This window comes from Balaenoptera ricei, chromosome 17, assembly GCF_028023285.1.
Source record: "Balaenoptera ricei isolate mBalRic1 chromosome 17, mBalRic1.hap2, whole genome shotgun sequence".
NCBI lineage: Eukaryota > Metazoa > Chordata > Mammalia > Artiodactyla > Balaenopteridae > Balaenoptera > Balaenoptera ricei.
In genome coordinates, this window is record NC_082655.1 from 35,333,362 (window position 1) to 35,356,573 (window position 23,212).

Here is a 23,212-nt window from a genome sequence, read left to right on the forward strand (position 1 = left end):
CATAGCACTTGGCATGGTGGTACATACACAGTGGATGCTCAATTCAGTCAACAAATATATATGCTCAAACACCTGGGGATACACAGAAGCCCGCAAGAGACAAAGCCCCTGTTCTCATGAACTCTACATTCTACTGGGGAAGAGAGAAACAAAAAAGCAGAGTTAACTCAGGGATTGTTTGGGTGGAAGTGAAGGTGACATGTAACCCCACTGTGATCCAGCGAGACCACAGCTACAGAACACTTGTAGAACTAGCCAGATGTCACAGACAGGAAAGGAAGACACCAAGGAAAAAGGCGTAATGAATCAGTTCAGAATTGGTCTAGGTCAGTGGTTCTCACACCTGGCTGATCTCAGAATACCCTGAGGAACTGTTAAAAATACAGATTCCTGCTGCTCCGCCGCCCTCCCCCACCTCCAGCAGAACGGGAATCTGGGGTTGAGGACTGGGAATATGCATTCAAAACAGCTGCTAAAGGGGCTTCCCTGGTGGCGCAGTGGTTGAGAGTCTGCCTGCCAATGCAGGGGACACGGGTTCGAGCCCTGGTCTGGGAAGATCCCACATGCCGCGGAGCAACTAGGCCCGTGAGCCACAATTACTGAGCCTGCGCGTCTGGAGCCTGTGCTCCGCAACAAGAGAGGCCGCGATAGTGAGAGGCCCGCGCACCGCGATGAAGAGTGGCCCCCACTTGCCACAACTAGAGAAAGCCCTCGCACAGAAACGAAGACCCAACACAGCCATAAATAAATAAATAAATAAATAAATAAATAAATAATTTTTTTTAAAAAACAGCTGCTAAAGTAATTTTCAGCTTCACCACCATCCTAGGTAAGTCAGTTTCAGTAATATGATCTTAAAGGCCAGATTAAAGGTATGAAATTTGTCCAAAGGGCTTCTGTAGCTCATAAATCAATCTTCCAGTCATTTTAGGATCATTTTAAAAAATCCTAGCGCATTTGAAGAGAGATAGGCAATATTTTTTGTTGTGTTCATTTCTGGTTTTGTTTTCCCTTTATGGGGGGGGGCAGCTTCAGTAACAACAAACTCCATGCCAATGACAAATCCTGAGAACAGAAGAGATTACCAAACCCTTCAGCCAAGTGTTTCTCAGAGGGTGGTCCTCCATGCCCTGCTCTGAATTGCCTAACAATGCCAACCACATTGGTAACATTCTTGTGCTTTTTAAAAAAAATTTCAGGTGAACAAATAAATAATTTTTTTACATATCATATAAATTCCCCACTTAAACCATTTAAAGTGTACAATTCAGTAGCATTTAGTACATTCACAATGTTCTGCAAACGTCAGGACTATGTAGTTCCAGAACAATTCATCACCCCAAAAGGAAACTCACTAGGTAGACTTTTCTCGTTCACCTTTCACCCAACTCCTGGCAACAACTAACCTGCTTTCTGTCTTAATGGATTTGCCTGTTCTTGATATTTCCTATAAATTGTATGATTATACAATGTAACCTTACGTGTCTGGCTAGCAATTCCACTCCTCAGTATACACCCCAAAGAATTGAAAACAAGTATTCAAACAAACACCTGTACCTGGATGTTCATTGCAGCACTATTCACAATAGCCAAAAGGTGGGGGGAAAAATCCAAATGTCCATCAACTGGTGAATGGAAAAACGAAATGTGGTATATCCATACAATGGAATATTATTCAGCCGTAGAAAAGAATGCAGTACTGATTTATACTACAACATAGATGAACCTCAAAAACATTATGCAAAGTGAAAGAAATCATCCACAAAAGACAACATAGTGTATGATTCCCCTTATAGTCACTGCCCTACACACTTTAACATATTACTCCATAGCCCAATATGCTGTTTCAATGTAGCAGTTTTCCAGACCAACAAAAATTCTAGAATGTCCCTTGGCAGTTCTGTTGTCTTCATCACCACAAAAACCCTGGATCTTCTACAACATAGTTGTACAGGGGAGTCGGGTATCATATTCAATGTAGAGTCATATTCAGATGGATAATACATGGATAAAACATAAAATAACTTCCTGAGCCCAGGTTGGGTCATGCTAGACTAAACAGGGGATGAGAAAGGAGGAAGGGATTTCAGAATCTTACTTAAATCATTTTATAGCTCTGCAATTCATATTTTTTTCTTAACCAAAAGAGGTCATATTTTATTTTGGATTATACTATCGCAGCTGGCAAGACACTTCCTAATCGTTTTTGTTCTGTATCTATATGGAAGTTAAACGTATCTAATTTGGTTTCACACAAAGAGACAAATGGAAACTCACAGTTTAAACTTTCTCTGTGGCGTCTTACTCTGATTAGCCTTAAACCGACAGGGAATTGGCAGTTTTTCAAAGTTTCCTTCTCCTTAAGATGCCAATAATAAGCCAGACAGGGTGGAAATCAGTGTCCCCGTAAATCTCTGCTTTTTCTTTTTCCTTGAGAAAGCTCATTCCAGGGCCATCTCGAAGGCTGCACTTTAATAAATGGATTTCAGCTCAGGAGACTACATGCCGGTTTCTTGGAGGCTGAAGGGGGTTCATTGCTTACCGCTTCCATCAGGCCCCTCACGGTGGGGGATTTCAACATCAAGGCGTCAAACACGTCGTCCGTCTCCTTCCTCACGTACAAAAGCACTGAAAGAGAAGGGGCGGGAAGCCGTGACTGTGGATCCCACGCAGCTGCCCCAGGAGACTGCTTCCCACCAGTGGCTGTTACAGATGAACATTCTGTAACTTCTTCCTGTAACTCCCAACAGAAAAACGTAATTTCCAGCAGGCTGACCCTAAGGAAACCCCAAACCATGTTCTATTGGGTTAGCCAAAAAGTTCGAACGACCCGAACGAACTTTTTGGCCAGCCCAATATTTAAATGCGTGCCGCTTCCATTGGATTTACAGACCTCTTCTCGGAAAAATCATTGTCTTTGAAATAGTGTGGTTGCTCCTCCTGCTGCAGGAGTCCCGGGAATGGGTTACAGGGGGCCTGGCAGCGGGTTGATGGGCTGCAGCGCCACCGTCTCCTGCTGGGCTTCCTGACAGGCACAGCCGCGTGCTGGGCTTACGGCTCACCCCCAGGGCTTGCCCAGAGAGGCAGCTCTCATTAACTGTGTATCTGTGGATAACGATCACTCCGCTAACGATAGCAGTAACCATTATCAGCATCCCAGAGCTTGTACAGACAAAGGCAACCAGCCACGGCAGCTCCCGGTGACTTTGAGAGAGCCACCCTGAGAAGTGGCTACAAAGGCAAAACAAATAACGGCACTGGTGATAATTACAGTCATTCTCTGTCCTGCAGAACTTTTAACAAACAATGGGCACCGTCACTGACCCTGACTCCTCGCGCTCCTCAAAGCCCAGCTCAGCGTAGGAGCTCCAGGCGAGGGGCTCAGGAACTCCACTGTCCTTTTCCAAAGAAAAGCCACTCCTGGGAGAACGAGTTCTCTATTCTGGAAGCTTGCAGTGCCCTCATGTGTCCCTATGACTCAGATGTTTCAAAGGCCGTAACTTTGCATTTTGTCACAGCAATTCCTGATGGCAATTTTTGTGCAGACTTCACAACCTCAAAATATCTGAAAAAACACAAGCTTTGGACCAGCCAGCATGTACTAAATATGGATGTAAGCTACTATTACTTTGGCCTGTGTGATCCTTGATTTCCATATAACATTGCCCTCGTTCTAAAGGATGAGATATAAAAGGCATGCGGGAATGGAACTCAAAACGCGCTCGGATATTTTGACGGTGAGCCTGTGAAGTCGGAAAACCCTTTATAGGTTCAAATATTACTACTGTAATTAACACTACTCAGGTATTTACACTCTTTGAATTCTGAAATGCTCATTACTCATTCACAATTATGATAATATTCCTTAACTAGATCCAGGCCTAAAAATAAAATAATTATATTAGTGAAGATGGAGTGCTTACTATGTACTGGGCACTTGAGTTTACTGTTTTACATGCATTAACTCATCAAGCCTCCCTCTGTGACGTGGGTACTCTTGTCACCCCATTTTACGAGTGAGGACTCCAAGGTGCAGAGGACCTTCCCAAGGTCACATGACTCGATGTGGCTGAGGGGGGCTACACGGGGATGCTCTTGACCATTATGCAAATCCCATTTCAACAGATAGGAAAAAAAAAATTCTCAGTAACAAAAACCTCAAGGCTGTGCAGATGGTGGACGTACGGTAACCTGACTCATTAAAAGTCCAGTGCTGTAAGCGGAAGGTCTCTGGAAGCTCCTGGTGTTGGCTACAGCAGGATGTGGGGAGAAAGGCCACCACCCCGCCTCTCCCTTTACTCCCAGGAGGGACAATGAGTCAGCACAGCATCGAGATGCTGAGCAAGACACTGACAAGTCCGTGCTTCGTTTCTTATCCTCTTGGTGAAGTGGAATAAGATCCCTGACTGAGAGAAAATGAGAAAGTTGTGATGTCACAGAAAACAGGTTCCCTTACTTGTACCGTGATTAATCGTTTGCGTCTATTGAAGGATTCTCAGCTGCTGGTGCTTAGGAGAGGGTATTGTCAAACACAGCACGAGTTTCTTTTTAACCTTATATCTCGCCGCTGGATGAGTCAGTATATTCACTACATTTCCCTCAAGGTAAAGGAAAGAATCAGTGCCCAGGAAGAATAAATGTTTGCTTAGGGTGTTTAAAAAGATAAGGTTTAAAGCAAAGGAGGAGACTGTGGACTTCCTGTGTCAATAGAAGCACCCCCAGGCCAGCACGGAACCACAGGGACATGGGCCGGGCCGGGGGCTCTTCTCAGTGCAACGCCCCCACCACCATTCCTAATTGGAGCAACACCGGGGAGGGCCTCAGCGGGAACGGTACCTCGCTTCATCCCTTCTTCCTTCATCTGCTTAGAAGGTGCTGGACCAAACTCCTCTTCCATGGGCCTGAACATCCGTTTCACAAGGACACTGCTGCTAGAAAAGATGAGGGGAAAGTGTTAATTAAGGAAGGCACGCGGGGTGCCAACAAAAAGGTGTATGGATGTGCCAGTCCCTATCTTTTCCCTTTGTTTACGCCATCCCTTATCACAACTGGATCCACGCACCAACCTCCTGCCTCCCCCTCACAGGTCCCAAGTCTGCATGTGGGGCAGAACATACTTGCCAATATCTTTCATGCATGGCCCTGAGACATCCTCCTTGCTGCTGAGCATGGATCCACCGAGGTGAGACCTCTGGGTTTTACCCATTCCGTTCTGCACCTAACCCCCCTTCCTGCTCAGAAGACCAGGGCTGGGGATGCGGGCCTGAGCCCTGTGTTTGTGTGGTCTGCAAGTTACACAGCCCATCCCACCTAGCTAGGGCCTGGGTGTCCTGCACTTTCTCGCCAGCCCCGAGGGCACAGCGTGACCTCTGGAAATGGCACGGGCCTGCCTCGCTGGTTCTAAGTTATGAGGCTGCCCTCGGTTCCTGCTGTTCCACAACTCCATCAGCTTGGAGCAGAGGAGACTGCAGTGGCCGAGGTTCCCTAGACCCGGCCCTTCCTTCCTCGTGGGAGAGGGTTTCGGTCCCCCTTCCTGAGGGCCCACGGGTCCCCAGCTGGCCAGTTCTGGTGGCTGTGCGTTTCCTCCCAAAGTCTCTGTCTTTCTGGGCACTCTAGGGAAGGGAGGGCTGTTCCAGAGGAAGGAAATTAGAAGAACAGATTGTCACTGAAGAGAAGTCATTGCCGCTGAGTGTCCCCTCAAACTCATATGCTGAAACCCTAACCCCCAGGAGGATGGTATTCAGAGGTCCGGGCACTGAGAGGTAATTAGGCCCTGAGGGTGGAGCCTCCATGATGGGAGTGTCTTTGTAAGAAAGGGACACCCTCTCTCTTTCTGCCATGTGAGGACACAGCAAGAGGATGGTGATCTGCAGGCCGGAAAAGGGTCCTCATCAGACACCGACCATACCGGCACCCTGATCTCAGACTTCCAGCCTCCAGAACTTTGAAAAATACATTTCTGTTATTTAAGCCACCCAGTTTATGGTATTTTGTTATAGCAACCCAAACTGACTAAAACACTGAGAAAATGCCCCTGCATGGAGTCTTACGGTCCTTTAAGCCCTCAAGAGAGCAGGTGTAGGTTTTTAGAAAACTTTAATCTCTCTGGGGATTCCTGGAACCAGGCACATGAAGCAATGCCAGATAGGGAGTTCAGCAGAATTGTTAAGACATGAGATCTGGGTCCAGACTACGTTGGTTTAAACCCCTGCTTTGCAGACTCACAGACATAGAAAACAAACTTATGGTTACCAAAGGGGAAAGGGGGGGAGGGATAAATTAGGAGCTTGGGATTGAAATATACGCACTACTCTATATAATATAGATAACCAAAAAGAACCTACTGTATAGCACAAAGAACTATACTCAATATCTTATTGTAATAACCCATAACCTATAATGGAAAAGAATCTGAAAAATTATATGTATAACTGAATCACTTTGCTGTATACCTGAAACTAACACAACACAGTAAACCAACTATATTTCAATTAAAAATAAACCCCTGCTTTGCAATCTACTAGCTACAGAAACATGGACAAATTCTTCAACTGCCCTGAGCCTCAGTCTCCTTGTCTTTAGAAGGAGGCTGTTGAGAGAATTAAATGAATTCAACATAATGTAAATTCAAACTCACAAAGTTGCCTGATACATTGTAAGTACTGTAGAAGTGTTAGTTAGAGATGATGATGGTCATGATGATCATGATAATTAAAGGTGGAGAGATTTGAGGAAGAGAGATATGGGGAAGAGTACATAAGGCAGACAATTTGAAAGAGCTCAAAGTTTCCATTTACTATCAGATAGCAAACAGTCCAAACTACCACTTTGGCCCAATTTAAGGGCTAAAGTTGGAAAAGCTTCCTGCATCAGAGACTGACGTTATATCAATCCCAAGCTTCCAAGATAATATAAAACCCTGCTCCAAAGCCAAATCCCTGTTGGCCTCATTGTCATTAAGAAGTTCTTTTTATCAATTCTCAAGTGGAGCTAATGGTGGGGTCCAGTGGTAGAAAGAACACATGGTATAAAACTGTGGACAGTCCAAAAAGTACTTCTATTAATTCTAATAGTTTAAAGTATTAAACCACCAAGTCTTTAAATTACCATCTTCTACTCCAGGTGGTCCAAAATTATGTTTATGAGCCCTTAATAAGACCACGTTTAACAAAGCACTTTTCATCTCCTTGGTCAATTAAGTCTCATGAACACCCTGTGAGCCAGCAGGTCAAGGGCCAATCTTATCCCTATTTCGGTGACGACCAAACTAAGGCTCAGGGTGTTCTGTGTCTTATGCAGGGCAACGCAGCTAAAAAAGTGAAACAGGCTGTTGAGAGAACCCAGCTCTGAGGAACAACCTCATGATAAAGTACTCGATAAATCTGAGATGATGATGAGTGAGGGTATGAGAAACGATATTCAGAGTCAGCATTCTATTTTATTCCATAGTAAGTCAAACTATGGAAATAGCCAGAAGGAAAACTCAAACTCAAGTCCCAGCTGAAGGTGGTAATAAGTTTTTAGAGCGCTGTTCCCTCTATCTTTCCCTCACTTTTCTTTAAAACCATAAAAGCGGGTCATATTATTCTGTCATGTCTTGGAGCTGGACTGACCACGACCCTGGGAGCCAAAGATTAAAAAATCTATTGACATTGCTGTCAATGACCAGTAGGTTAATAATGGGTAAATAGCCTGAAACATCACCAGACACTCTTTCATGCTGTGTTAGGGTTCCTAAACTAGGGATTTTCTTTCTCTCGTCAAGAAAGATTTATTTACATTTTTCCAGGTCTGTTGACTTTTGACAGCACCCCATTCTGAGCATGACAAACTTTGCCATTAAAATAACATCTTGGATAAACCACATTTCTCTTGGGAGTTCAGAAATGTTTTTTCACACTTTCAAATCTATAAACCCAGTAGGAGTCAATAAGCTTGTGTGGTCTGAATTCAATGGTTTCATTTCTTTTCAAAGCAAGGCGAGAAAAGAAAGGCAGCAATGACTGCCCAATTGATAGAAAGAGTAAGGATTTCAGGTCTCCTGATGTCCTGTTCAATTACACTGGCTTGTACCACAAAAGGACAAGAACAAGGAGAAGGTGCTTTCTCTGACATCAATCTCCGTCCCGTGGGCACAACGTGTTAACATGTGGAAGGACTCCAGGTCCAGCAACATATGAAATCATTGCTTTGTGAGGTCAATCTCAGGGAAAGCAAGTCCCTGAGGTGTAAACAAAGGATGGCTAAGTTTCATCAGAAGAAAAACTGGGAAGGTGTTTGGATCTGAAGCCTGTCTCTGGACATACTTGGCAATGTTGAGCCCTACCTGTCAGGCTGAACCACTCTAGGCATCAGTACCTAGGTGACGAGGTATCAAAATAAAGCACGCAAAGGAGTTGCAGGCACCATGGAGACATAGTTTGTCTAGTTCACAACTCTGCTTATGGCCTCTGTAGGCTGATGACCACGTCTACCCTAAATAAATTAACGTCCCTACCCTTTGTTAGCCTCAGAAAAGAGGAGGTGCTCTTATGTTCAAGCCCTCACAAAGTCTTTCACATTATGGAGTAGAATCTCAATTAGTTTATTTTCAACAATAAATCACTCTGGGGAAGAACCTATCATCCCCAAGTGACTTTAATCAATGCTAGTTCAGGGTCTTGATAGAATTCATCTGACACACTCAGTAAACACAAACCAAAATCAACAAACAAACCCCACGTATGTTTAGTAACAATTATGGTAGTTAAGAGCTTACAATTGAAAGTAGTAAATAACTAGGTCAGTAGGCCCCAGAAGGATCATTTTAAGAGGAAATACAGATATTTCTGTTTCTGGCTAAGATGTTGTATCTTGTGGCAAACCAAGCAATGTTCCAGCCAAGAACAATGTAAGTAACTGTAAACATATATATATATATATTTAATCTTATTGAAGGTATTGGACACTACTGTTGAGTCAGCCAGAGCCTGAGAGCTGAGATCTCAGAGGAGAAAACTGCGAGAGGCGAGCTGATAGTCAGTGGGCCACTTTCCTCTTGAAGCATTTGCCATTTTTCAGCTGGGAGTAGAGGATGGTGATCTCAGCAGAGGCACATACTTAAGAGCAAAGAAGTCTGCACAGCTTTTGGCAATCTTATGGTGTTAGAGAAACAGAAATTGGTGTTTAGGGCTGCAAAGGTATTCAGGACTAATAGGAAAACTTCCAGAGAGTAGAGAAGCACAGAGAAGTAAGCCAGACACTGCAGTATTCCTTCCCAGGTATTTACCAAGTTTTTAAGCTGCACAGGATAAGAGAGTAAGAAGTTAAGCAGAAAGCCCTTGAAACTCATAGAGGAGGCTTGGGTAGTCTCCCCATGCTAAGGAGACAAAAATTGAACTTCAAGCTCCATGAAGGAAAAAGACCCATAGAAAGTCCCTCAAAGGTACAATCTAGGAGTTAGGATGAATTAGAGGTCATCTGAGGTTAAAATAAACTGCAACCCAGCTTTGGGTCAGTTCTGTCCCTGACTCAGTTATGGTGATCTGTTAACTCAGGCTAGATACCAGAGGATAGGGAAAACCTTCATAAGGAAAAATATGGTCATCCAGGGCCTCCATAATTTTTATGTATATTGTTCATCATTCAATGATTATCAAACATTAAATAGGACCAAGGGAAAAACATACAATAGAAACAGACCCAGATAACATACTTATAGCACAGTTATTATTATGTTCATGAAAATAAATGACAAGACATTTAGAACTGAAATTTATTAAAATAAACCAATTAAGTGGAAGTCCTAGAACTAAAAAGTGCAGTAATTGAAATTAATAACTCAATAGATGGGTTTAGTATATTGGACCTAGCAGAAGAGAGGATTTGAGAGTTAGGTCAATAGAAAATATCCAGGCTGGAGCATGGTGAGTAAAGAAGATGGACATTTTAGAAAAGAACATAAAAAACACAGGGACAGAACAAAAAATTCTAATACACATTTAGAGTCTCAAAGGAGTGGGGAGAGAACAGGGAAGAGCACTATTTGAAGACATAACAGCCAAGAATGTTCCAAAACTGATCAAAGACATCAACCCACAGATTCAATGAGTGGTATAAAATACCAAGCAGGGGGAAAAAGAAAGTACAAAGAAAACCCACACATAGAAACATCATAAAAAATTTGAAAACCTGAGAGAAAGAGAAAAAATTTAAAGCAGTCTTTTCCAAATGAAAGAAAAAAGAAAGGGAGGAAGGAAGGAAGGATGGAAGGAAGGAAGGAAGGAAAGAAGGAAGGGAAGAAAGAAAAGATTACATTTTAAATAGCAACAATAAGACAGCTGACTTCTCAACAAAAAATGATGGAAACCAAAACTGAAAGAAAGTAACTGCCAACCTGGAATTTGATACCTAACAGAAATACCCTAGAAAAATGATTACAAAATAAAAACATTTACAACAAATAAACAAATATGAGAGAATTCTTTGCCAAAAGTTCCACAACAAAAGAATTATTAAACAGAATTCTTCTGGCAATAGGAAAAGGATCCCATGTATAACTGAATCACTTTGCTATACATCAGGAACTAACACAACATTGTAAATCAACTACACTTCAATTAAAAAAAAAAAAAAAAAAATAGGAAAAGGATCCCAAAGAGAAACAGAGAAATAAAGGAAGGAATGAAGAGCAACAGAGAGGGCAAATGTAGGTTAAATTTATAAAAGGAGGCAAAGCTTAGTTCTAAGAGTCTTTAGTTCAGATCTTCTAATTTGCAAAATGGCTAACTAGTATACAAGCAAGAATAACTGGTACTAATATAAGAAACTGATAAAAATCTGCTACTCTGAGGGATGGTAAACATGATTTTCATTTCCTTAAATATTTTCTAAAAATCTTCCTTGTATATCTGATGCAGATTTCAGTATTACTGGGTGGATTTTTTAACTGCAATATCTAACAGTAAAAATAAAAATACATCAATTGAAAAGGGGGTGGGCCTGGAAATTCCCCAGTGGTCCAGTGGTTAAAACTTGGTGCTTTCACTGCCGTGGGCCTGGGTTCGATCCCTGGTCAGGGAACTAAGATCCCACGTGCTAAGGAGTGTGGCCAAAAAAAAAAAAAAGAAAGAAAAGGGGGTGGGCTTCTTACAACTGCATGTGGATCAATAATTATCTTGAAATAAAAGGTTTGATTAAAAACAGACACGAGGATGCCCAAATTTGCCAAGAATCCCTGTGCCCCAAATGCAGTGCAGAAGCCACAGAGCTGCTAGACTTGAGGGGACCTCACTATAGGCTGGAACGGGGGGCACCTCTGTGGGGACCAGTGTGGACAGAGGATCAAGGCAAGAATGGTTTTCCAGGAACTAGAGGTCAGATAGAGATGGATACCAGATCCCCAGAAATAATGGAAATAGAATTTCTCATCATGCATGATATTTGCATATCAATTTAAATACTATTTCAGGGAGTGTAAGACCCTTCCCTCTTCCCCATAAGAGCCATTCATGAATCCCTAGTTAAGGGCTCAGCTCTACAGAAAATTCTTTTCGTCTGGTTTTTCTTTCCATTTTTCTTCATCTTCCTCTCTTCCATTTCTCAATGAAGTATCATTTATTTAGGGCCTGAAAAGGAACCTTGGCAATAATAATAGCTCTGTTTTTTTGAAAGCATCTTCCGTGTGTCAGGTCATTTTACGTATTAATGCTTCTAATAATTCTAGCAGGTAGGTATTAATATTTGCTATTTTTAGATGAGGGAACTGAGGCCCCAAAAGGTTGTTATCTTAAGTTACACAGCTTGTAAGACCAATGCAAGACTCAAATCATGGCTGACTGGCTCTAGAGCAGTGGTTCTCAAACATTGCCGTGCATTAGAATCACCTGGGGACTTTAAAAAGGGCTCCATGCCTGAGCTGCACCCATCTGCCAATGAAATCAAAATCCCTGGAGACGGTCCCTGTATGTGAGTATTTTTCTTAACTCCCCAGCTTGATTCTGATATGCAGCGAGAGACCTGCTGCTCAGAGATGGTGTCCAAAAGCCTCTGTATCTGTTGTAGCCCCTGCCTAGGAAACAAGCCTGCATGGGGTCTGTGATCCCCAAATTCAGCACCAGAAGTCACCCCAAATACTTATCACTAGACAGGAGCAAACAGGTGTTCCTCTTCTTGTTTAGTTTAGGTACTTAGCTGATGATGGCTCCCCATCCCACCTCATCTGAATCTTCTCTAGTTTCTCTCTTTAATTGCGCTCAGGTTTGCTGGCACTTCAGGCCAAAAAGCTCTCCTCCTCATGAACAAGTCCGTGTCCGGCCACCACTCTGGCTTTGGAGTAGTTGGGAGGGGGCCCTGGTGCACCTGGGCAAGCTGTGCCCCCAGCTGGTGGCTGCGTGAATGACGCTCTGCAACACTCAGTTAGATGCTTTAATACTAACTGATTTATGCCTGGCAGGGAGAGGGAAGAACTGGCCAGACAGTCCTGATCTGAGGAAGGCTAAGCGAATGCCCGTGAAGGTGGTTCTCCCCAGGGCTCGGTGAACTGACCCCCTCCGCCAGGTACACTCGCCTAGGCTTGTCACAACCTGGGTCCGAAAATCCAAACGGTGTGCCTTTGTCAAGGCCAGAGAGCCATCACGATGAGGGCCTGTCTCTGGATGATTCCTTGGCAGCCACTGATCAAGAATTACGAGGGTTAGGTGATAGGGCGTGACGGCTAAAGGCAGGCGATGGGAGTGCAGCTAGACCCAGGTTCAAATCCTGCCTCTATCACGCACCAGCTGTGCGGCTTAGAACAAGTTTCCTGATCTTTTGAAGTTTCAGTTTCCTCATTATAAAGTGGAAGTAAGTATAGCATCTTCCCCGTGGGAATTTTGGAAGAATCCAATAAAATAATCCATATAAAGCACTTAAGACAGTGCCTAGCCAAGGTATCCAGTGAATGTTGATTACCACTTTTACATGTAACAATAGCCAAGTACCTACTATGTGTTAACACTGGGCTCCAAGGCCGTCCGTATTACTCAATCGAACTCTAATTAGAAGATGGTTAAGAGTAAGAGCCTTGGGCCTCAGGCCTCATGATTCTGCAATAAAAGAGAATTGTTACAGAGAGGCCAGACCAAAAGAGGTAAAAGCAGGTCAATTAGTCACCCAAATGTCGCCGACTTGCAAGGAAGGACAGTTAGGCTGAGGCAGATTCACAAGCGCACATGCAGGAGCATTTACGTCCCAGGCGTTTCTTATTCATAACACTCAATTTTCTCGCAAGAGATCTTACAGACCGTCTTATACAAAATCCTCATTTTACGATGGAGGACCCCGAAGCCCAGAGGTCAGGGAGGCGGCCCCAGGGAGGCACTCACACTGGGCAGCGGCAGCCCGCGAGTATCTAATTATGTATTTAGAAAATGTGGAACTCAGAATTTAGAGGTCAGATCCTGGAGAAGGCTCTGTTCCTAACCAACTAGGGAATTATTAGGCTCTTTTGAGATTGTCTGTCCTTGAGAGGGTGGCACACTTTTTCTGTAAAGTAAATATTTAGGCTTTCCAGGCTAGATGGATGGTCTCTGCTGCAACTACAGCAGCGTCTCTGTACTCAGCTCTGCTGTGGTAGCACCAAGACAGCCAGAGACAAGACCCAAAGGCATTAATGCAGCTGTATTCCAATTAAGCTTCATTTATGGGCACTTGAATCTCATAATTTTCAAGTGTCATGCAATATTCTTCTTCTTTGGGATTTTTTCAACCATTTAAAAATGTTTGCAGACAGTACAAAAGGTACTGGGCCTTGATTTGGCCCTTAGGCTATAGTTTGCTGAGCTCTGCTCTAGGAAATGAGCTCAAGAATATCTGCTCCACTTACTTCACTTTGAAATGTTTTACAAGTAAATATGTTAATTGCATAGGGAAGAATAGGGAAGCCCTGGTTTGACTATAGTTTGAAAAACCAGTTATCTAGAGAGTTTAGTTATACACATGTAATTAATGCAAACCAAGACTTTAGCTGTATATAAGTAATGTTATGTAGATGAAAAATGAACATAGTTCTAGATTGCTTTAAGAGAAAAATAGCATCCAGGTCATAAGAAGAAATTATCCCAATATAATCTCCAACTCATGTGGTTCAGAACATGTGTATTTCTGAGAGCCAGCTTTAAGGAGACTATTAACAAATCTGGTGGTACCCCCTGGAGGGGGAATTAAGATGTTGAGAGGTCAAACGATGTTTGAATGAGGAGGAAAGGTTGAGACTTAGCCAGAGAGCAGAAATAGAGCTAATGGGTCAAAAGAAGATAGACGTCAGTTCAACAGACAAACTTCCTGGAGCTGGAACTGTCCAACAGTATCATGAGCTATCTCATACAGTGAGAATATTCAGAATATTCCCATCACTGGGAACATTCAAATAGAAGCTGGCTGACCACCTATCAAGGATGCAGTATATTGTGCTACATGGCCTAGAAGACAGGGTCAGCTAAATGACCTTGAAGATTCCTTTCTGGCTCTAAAATTCTAGGAGTCTATACAATGAGTTAATGAATAGAAAAGCACTATGCAGAGACTTGATGTGCAAGACACTGGGAGTCTTCAGTGCCCCTATGTGAACCCTGTCCTCCCTACAGTCCTAAGACAGTGACAAGGTTCTTAGCCTGCCCAGCTCCCATCCAAACCAGTCTCACCACTAGCCCACGCAGCTCACTCCCCAGAGTGAGGGCTTCAGGAGGCACGTGGTGGGGGCTCAGGTAGCACTAAAAGTAGGACAGGCTGTGTCCTCGGCTCCTGCCTCAAGCTCAGCTTGATCTTGTGTTGGGGCCAAAGATTTCAGTAATTGGATTATCAGTGAAAGGGTGGAATCCAAGAGATGTATCACTTCAAAACAACAGCTAGTTCTTCAAAGGCAGATCATAGGAAGGAGAGAGGGGTAAAGAGAAACCTAGAAGGAGAATGGTATTCCCCAGCCTTCGTCCAGACAATCCCCAGAGTCAAGCCTTTCCTAGCTCTGAGTCTGGAGGCTGAGCAGACATTCTCACTCCCTGCCCCATTACCCTGTGCTTGGAAACCCATTTCTACTGACATGAACTGACTTTGGGTGCTTAAGTGAAAAGACCGAGTGTCTTACCCTTCTCGTTCATCATCCGTGTTGTAATACACCTGTGGAACAAAACAATAGGCTTACTGTAGGTTGGACACAAGAAATGGAAATATATTACATGATGCACAGACTTTCCTAAGGCATTACACTGTCTCAAAAAAGACAAAAGACAAATCTGTTTAATGACGCTGCACATGTGTGTCTGAGGAAATACAAATTTAACCTCTTCACAGTCTCCCTAGGGTTAATTCTTAGATTTTAATGAACTAAAATTGGAAATCAGATTACCTATAGCCCTGAGCCAAATTTTGCTTTTGACATTAAGGAAATATTTTAGCAAGATCTAAAAATCATGGTTTACAAAGGCCTTGGAGCAGGGCCTGTGAGTAACCAATCCCGTCCAGTCCACAGGAGAGCCGACTCCAGACAGAGTGCTTTGGAGAAGGGAGGGGAACAAGAAGTCCCCACGGCAGTAACCCCAGGCCTCTGTTTTTTCCCCAAAGGGACCTGGGTTACCCTGGCATCCCACGACCACAAAAATCTAGGAGTCAACTACCCTCAGGCCAGGAAAGGTCATTTAGCTCTAGGAGGTGTTCTGGCCAGAAGGAAAAGAGACTTCTTTCGGTGGTCAGCATGGCAGCAGGCAGAATCAGATTTAAAGACATTATGAAGCATCCTTATTATTTTATGCAACTCTGGAAATCCAGAGGGGATCTGCTATGTATGTTAAGTCCTCTTCATCCAATTATTTATGACAATTAATTGTGGGCCTTAAGAGACTTCTTTCAGTGGTCAGCATGGCAGCAGGCAGAATCAGATTTAAAGACATTATGAAGCATCCTTATTACTTTATGCAACTCTGGAAATCCAGAGCGGATCTGCTATGTATGTTAAGTCCTCTTCATCCAATTATTTATGACAATTAACTGTGGGCCTTTTGTGAGCTTTAACTATGTGCTGCAGGACCATTTCCGTTTGGGTGAAGAATGATACTCAAATTAGTATCCAACATTCACACATGAACTTCAGAAGTCACCTCTGGTTCTGGTCCATTTCTTCACTGTCCCTGCTGCAGCCACCTGGGAGAGAAACAGCTGTGTCTAGACTGACACTCTCCGTGGAAACTCTCTCAAAGGCTCGTGGCAGTTCCTGGGAAGCTGCCAAACCCAAACTTAGTTACATAACAAAGCTGGTTACCAGGAACTCTTTGGGAATGAGTCATTCTAGTCATCAGCTCCGATTTCCACAGGGAACTTTTTCCTCTTAAACTTTTTAATGTCTGTGGTTGTATTGTATACTTTGTTTCTTCTTAAGCAGAGAACAATGAAGGTAAGACATTTCCTCCCCACACCCCAAGTTTCAGTGTGGCATCAGAGCCCTGGGATGTGCTAGTAATGGGACTGTCTATTTAGATGCATAGAGAGTGACCCACATAAGCAAGGGAGCCTGAGCCATAGCACTGGACACACAACTGGATTCGGGGGGAAAGTTCCTGATGTTGGCTTGTCTTTTGCTGGTTTCTTTAAACGTGGCATAATACATCCACCCTGCTGCACCACCCTGGTAGGGTAATGCACAGCTCTCTGCAAAGGTGACTGGTGACCCAAAGCTGGAAGCAGCCGTCTCTTAAGTGCCCTCCTGGCCTCCTGAGCAGCCTCTGCTGCACCGTCCCTATCACCTCCTTGCACTGTCATTTCTCCTCCTCGCATGTGATGACCCACTGTTTCTTCCTGGTTGGCTGTAGGGCTCATTGCACGAATGTAATTTTTAGACAGTGTTTCTCAAACTTTAGAGTGCATAAAAACTACCTGGAGAACTTCTCATAAATGCCAATTCCTAGAGTCCCCCTTCAGAGATTTTAATTTGAAAGGCCTGGGATGGAACTTGGGAACCTGCATTCTTATCAAGAACGCCTATGATCTGGGGGGTAGAGGGTTTACAAGCCACAAGTGGGGAGACGGTTCTTGAGGGTGTGAGGGAGGAATGATGTCCTGCCTGTGTTCAGGTGCCTTGAGGAAGGCTCATACCTGCCAAGTACATGTTATCCAGTGGGCTGATGCCTCTGCATCCCACAATTTCTCCCAAGCTCCCCTTGTCACTTCTTTTTAAAGGCATTCCCGACAAAAGCCACAGTGCGTAGCAGGACTTTAGTGTGAGGAGAGGGAGACTGAAGATCTCCACAGTGCCTGCACGTTGGGTGCATGCCCTCATAGGAGGTTTTGATAACCGTCTGGTGAACGTACCAGCCCACAAGTGGATCAGTGAGATAATGAGGGAGCAAGGGACATGTGGGCTGAGCGTGAAAATCCTGCTCCCCAGGCCACGTCTTTGGTGCCTTCAGCATGGCTCGGAGTGCTCACCGACCACGAAAGCTAAACAGCTGCTTGCTCCGCAGTTGTGCAGGGCTGCCACGTGGCTGATTTTACCAGGCTCACGCCTGCAGTGGTTACCACGGGCCTTCCTCCCCTACCCGCCCCTGCTCCCTTATGGTAAAACTGGCCCAGCTTTTGATCTGCCACAGCTAGCTCTCATTTTGCCTGTCAAAGTCAGCCAAGCCCTGTCCCATGCCCACGTCTCACACCACGGCACTGCCCTCTTCCCTCCTGCCTCTGGACCCATCTCCCAAGGCTCCCAGCTTTTCTAAGAAAAGGCAGCCTTTAAAGTTCCAGCCAGCTACACAGTAGGCGCTCCCTTCCTTCGGCCAAGCAAGTTGATCAACCACAGGACATTCACGCATTGTTCTAGAGCACAAAAGAGTGTGTTCCTTTGTTGCCTGGAGCCCAGACAAGCTCCCTAACTGAGCCCCTTAACTCTGACGCCAAGGCCACAGGGGAAGCCTGAGGCTCTTCAAGAACAGCCCCAGACAGCAGGACTTAACTTCGCAATGCCCCAGGGGACGCTGATTGGGCTGCTTTGCAAATTGGTGCAACCAACCAGCGGTAAAGGCTACACTTTCCTTCTGATTCAGCCACAGGCTAGGAGTCCAGCTCAGGACACGGAGGGAGCAAGTGAGGCCAGAGGACTGACAGTCACGAGCAGTCAGACTTGGTCACTTTTCCCCTTAGGATTCATTTACAGCTTTGTGTATTTCAGAGAAATCTTGCCAAGAGAACAGGTCAGGCTGTCAGTTTTGACACCGGGCTGAAGCCAGAATCACAACACTAAACAATAAGAGCAATTTAACTCAATTTTCCCCTCTCTCCTGGAAGGTGTGAACACCTAGCTTCAAAAAATCCCATGTATTCACAAAGACTGTAAATACACAAATCACCATCATGTTCTTGGGAATTAAAAAATACGAATAAAAATAGGTGCTGGCTCTCATAGCTTAATAAATCATAATATTCTTCCTTTCTTCTTTGTGTCCTTTTCCTATCAAACAAGTAAGACAAGATGGGAATGCTAAATTTCAGTGGAATGCACTCCAAGAAAAAACTATGGGTATTTTGTTGCCATGTGGTGTCAAAAACAGCAACTTTTAAAAAAAGCCCTGGTTGTACAACTGCTTTGTCTCATACACAAAATATTGTCCAGAAAGAGAAAGTTAAGCCGATAATGATTTCTGCTCCTAGACTAAGGTCAATTCTAATGAGTGTCTGAACACTTAGAATGGAAGAAAAACTGGAATGTGTCATTAGGCACCTATTTCTCAACAGACCTTTCCTCAGAGGACTCTGAGTTTAAAAGAAAACTAATCAATACAAGAGTCACTAAACCCAACTGGTTTGGTGAAAGACAATTCTGGCTAACGCTGGGGAAGTAATTATCTCACACAATTTTAATTCATAACATAAAATAAATAATACTAAAGACAATACAAAAAATCATCCATCTCATAGCCCTACTCATCAAGTATTACAATTTGTCTTGTTCAAATTCAGGTATATATTTGGAATCACAGTATAGACACAAATGGCTATTGTACTTTTTTCCCCACTGAACATTATCATAATGAGTTCCTATGTTGCTACATAGTTTTCATAATTATAATTTTAGTGGCTGCATAACATTTCATCAACTTGAGCTACCATAATGAGTTAATTATTGCATCTTTATATTATAATATTATTTCTATAATTTCACTTATAGATATACCTAGAAGACAGGAACTTTTTTAAAAAGGCTTGTCTACAATCTCATTTTTCTCTTGGTGTGAAATTATTTACCTATTCAATGGAAACTGTTAATTTACTAAGGGAAAAATTGTTGATAGAGTTTTATTTAATCAAAGAATTTTTCCTCTTGGAAGTTATGGGTACAGTTCAATTTCCCACCATTAGATGGCGCTCCATCGCATCAGGTGGATCCCACATGACAAAACTAACAAAACAAAACTTTTCTTACAGGTTATCAGCCTTCTTACTTTCTTCCTCTTTCATTGCTTTGTCAACACTTCGAGATTATCAGCTCACTCTCACCTTCCCCTTAGAAAGTTAGTTTCCTCTCCTGAGACATTCCTTTCTATAAAATTCCATTTTCTGTAGGGAACAGCTGACTTTTTGTTGAATTCATGGGTTTTATTTTTAAGATCAACAGTGCCTGAAGTGATGCTGTCTTAAGGCTCTACCAGCCCAGTGAATGGATGGCAGGCGGATGTTAGCAGGGAGGCCATACCTGTCCTGTCCTCTGCAGGTTTGCAAAGTGAACATCGGGTATGAAGAGGACGGGCTGGGAGTGCAGATCAGGCATTGTCTTGAAGTAGGTGATGTCGCTCTTCTTCTGTAACGGTATCGCCGCCAACTTCCCATCAGAGGCTGGACACGATCACAAAACCCATAAGTGAGAGGGTTGTGAATGACTAAGAACTCTCACCTGTAAGATCTAATCTTAGCTAAAGTTCATGATTGTCTCCTATGAAGCTTCCCAAACGCCATAGATGTGAACACACTTTAAAAGCCTCCCCTCTCCCATCACCAAACCAGCAGAAAGAGTGTGGACTTGGCGTGAGCGCTCCTGAGGGGGAGCTCCGGTCCCCTCTTGCCCTCCTGTCCCTCTCTGTGCCCTAGATTCCTTGTCTGGAGAAGGAGGATGTTGGTCTCCTTGACATTAGAAAATCCCTCCTAGTTCAAACATTGTGATCATGTGATTCTATTTACTTTTAACAGGGAGAGTTCACCCCTTCTCCACTGCTAGGGAAAAGCAAGCCATCCCTTGCATGTCCATATTTTACCTGCAACCCGCTTCTTTTCACCCATTCCCCAGTGGACCTGGCCCGGACAAAGCCTACCCCTTCACAACCACACTCACAGTTGTTGCATTGGGTTTGGGAGGTCTGGCCTTTCCCCTTCTTCCTGTTCTGCTTCCTCTCTTCGTCTCGGATTTTTCTCTCTGCTCCCTGACAGGGAAAAACAAATGCAGACAACGCCAGGCATGTTACCAGAGCAACTGTCTGCACACAAGCCACAGGGATAAAAAACAAAACGTGGGGAGCAGAGCCAGGCAGCCCCGTTTCCATCCTCCGGCGAGGTCAGGCCTCCACTCTGAAGGCTGAGACTGCTCCTTAGTTTACACTACATTGTTGACCTCCAAGGGATCCCACTCTTCCCAGAGTTCCCCTTGTTCCCTCTCGCAGTGAAGCCGGTTAGTAATTTTACTGATTATAATAAAATGTTGTAGGAGGAAGCATCAGCTCGTTAACATCATTCCTGGGCACGGAGGGGGGGCATTAAAGTTGAGTGCGAATTCCCTATAAAATTTTTCCTTTGCTCGTTGGTATGGAACTATAAAAAATCATTACAGTAGGGGAAATGAGGGAGGGCATAAGTAAACTACACAGGATTTAAGATCATTTTGTACATACAAGTATGATTTGGGGTTTTGTCTGAATATGTTCATATGCTCTTGGAGATGGTGCTCATTTGACCGAATAGAAAAGAGGCTGGTCTATTTGCCTCCTTTTTGCTCCTCTGTTCCTTGTATTTTGACTTTTTCATTGGCTTCTCTTGCCAAATCCATCTGACTTAACCAGTTGACCGTCACCTTATGTCTCTTGCCTTCTTGGCCTTCCATGATTCTTTGAATATCTTCTCTTTCTGGTCAGCTTTGCTAACTCATTTTCCTCTTCTCACTCCCCAAATGCAGACATTCCAACACAGATTCCTTTTCTTTTCTCTCTCTCCATTCTTATGACAGAAGAATTCATCTACACCCATATTTCCATGATGCTCTAGACAGGTGACATCCGGATAGACACTCCCAGGCTAGACTTCTCCCCTAGATTTCAGATCTGCATTTACTGGTCCTGCCCTTTGTGGCAGCTATTTAAGGAATAGTAAAGTAAGGACTGGCCAGCAACCTCTACCCCTAGAAACTGCCCCCAAGTTATCACACACAAAAGAGATAGATTTGAGAGTATACAATTTACTCCTTCCGTTAAACACACACACAAATCGATTAAAAAGCAAAGGACAGGGGGACTTCCCTGGTGGCATAGTGGTTAAGAATCTGCCTGCCAACGCAGGGGACACGGGTTCAAGCCCTGGTCTGGGAAGATCCCACATGCTGCGGAGCAACTAAGCCCGTGTGCCACAACTACTGAGCCTGCGCTCTAGAGCCCGCGAGACACAACTACTGAGCCCACGTGCCACAACTACTGAAGCCCGTGCGCCTAGAGCTTGTGCTCCACAACAAGAGAAGCCAGCGCAATTAGAAGCCCACGCACCACAATGAAGAGTAGCCCCCACTTGCCGCTACTAGAGAAAGCCTGCGCGCAGCACTGCAGGCCCAACACAGCCAAAATTAAAAATAAATAAATAAATTTATTTTAAAAAAAGGCAAAGGACAAATTGGTGAAAATACTTGCAATAAAATATCATATAAAGTGTTAAATCATTAATATATAAATAATGATTCAAATGAAAAAAACAACTAACATACCAATAAAGAAATAGACAAGAGCCATGAAATAGGCAATTCACAGAAAAGGACACACAAATGGTTTGAATTAAAACATTGAAATATAGAGTTTGCTTATCAAATTGGCTTTTTAAAAAAAGCTGATTCCCAATTCTGGCCAAAGTAAGGCCGTGACACAACAGGGGTGTATGGTCAATCAAGGTATCCATCATGGCTTTAGAGCTAATTCTTGAAGAATGAGTGATTACAGCTAATCCTGATGGGGTACTTCCTCTGTGGCAGGTGAGTTCTAAGAGCTTTACATAGGTAAGATTTGGATAGTTATAATAGTTTAATCAGATATTTTAAATACGCATTTTTATGTCAAAAAACTTCTTACTACCAAAAGGGAGTAATTATTTCACAGTGCTTCAAGTTTTGAATTGTCACTGATGTTTATAAACCATAGAAATTCATAGAAAGAGGGAGAAAAAATATAGAAATATTTCCTTTGGAAGTCTCTTCAAGATATACTAAGGTTTTGTAGAGTTTTTTGTCTAGATAACATATAATATTTTCAGAAAATAAAGTGTTAAATGCACAAACATGACTTTGTTCAAATGGGTGTGAAATATAAGCAAAAGGCCACTATTATTCATTTTTACTGTGTCCATGTAAGACATTTTTCTCTGTATTTGAAAGTCTGTACAATATGGTATTTAATGTAAGTAGAAATATGGAAATTCATCTATAAAAATTACAACTCACCAAAGACACACCCTAAGGTTTGTCAAGCAATTTTATTTTTAAATTGGTGTTTTATTTTGTACAATTGCTCTGAGAGAAAGGTCTGAAATTAATCTGTTTCAGGACTTATATATGTTCAATGTCAACTTTTAGGAAATAAAGTCACCTGCTTATTATTTTACAGGTATTCTTTGATATGCCAAACCCAAAGGATTAACATAAAACATAGAGTAGCTCTCCATAGAGCCTAGTCCTAGTACCATACCTACGTAAGAAATTTCCTGCCCAGAAGGCTCAGATATCGGCACACCAAAACAATTCTGATAGTATCCAAACTTAGGAGAACCACAGTTCTCATATCTAAAATAAAGCTTTGACTTCACAGTGACCCAGGGCAGCTTTGATACATTCAATTAACATAGAGAAAGCATCCTTGAACATGACCTTCCAAGAATTCCTTTCCTTCCTTTGATTATTGGTGACCCAAAGCTTCTAGAAAATATTCTTTGCACTCTCATTAAAGCGCAAAAAAGTCTAGTTCTTCCAGAATAGCATATT

At 43.2% G+C, this 23,212-nt stretch overlaps 1 protein-coding gene across 3 annotated transcripts in view; it reads right to left on the bottom strand.

Moving 5' to 3' along the window:
* The window catches only part of GRHL2 (grainyhead like transcription factor 2), a 167,665-nt gene that overhangs the window by 12,239 nt on the left and 132,214 nt on the right, over nucleotides 1–23,212 (bottom strand). For 2 of the 3 annotated variants that reach the window (XM_059902277.1, XM_059902275.1), the window contains exons 10-14: nucleotides 20,321–20,408; nucleotides 19,688–19,827; nucleotides 15,101–15,132; nucleotides 4,837–4,931; nucleotides 2,543–2,628 (exon numbers count right to left, since the gene is read on the bottom strand). In XM_059902277.1, coding sequence (XP_059758260.1) covers nucleotides 2,543–2,628; nucleotides 4,837–4,931; nucleotides 15,101–15,132; nucleotides 19,688–19,827; nucleotides 20,321–20,408 — 441 coding nt within the window. The remainder of the gene's footprint in view (nucleotides 1–2,542; nucleotides 2,629–4,836; nucleotides 4,932–15,100; nucleotides 15,133–19,687; nucleotides 19,828–20,320; nucleotides 20,409–23,212) is intronic. The other variant, XM_059902276.1, reaches the window with a different exon arrangement.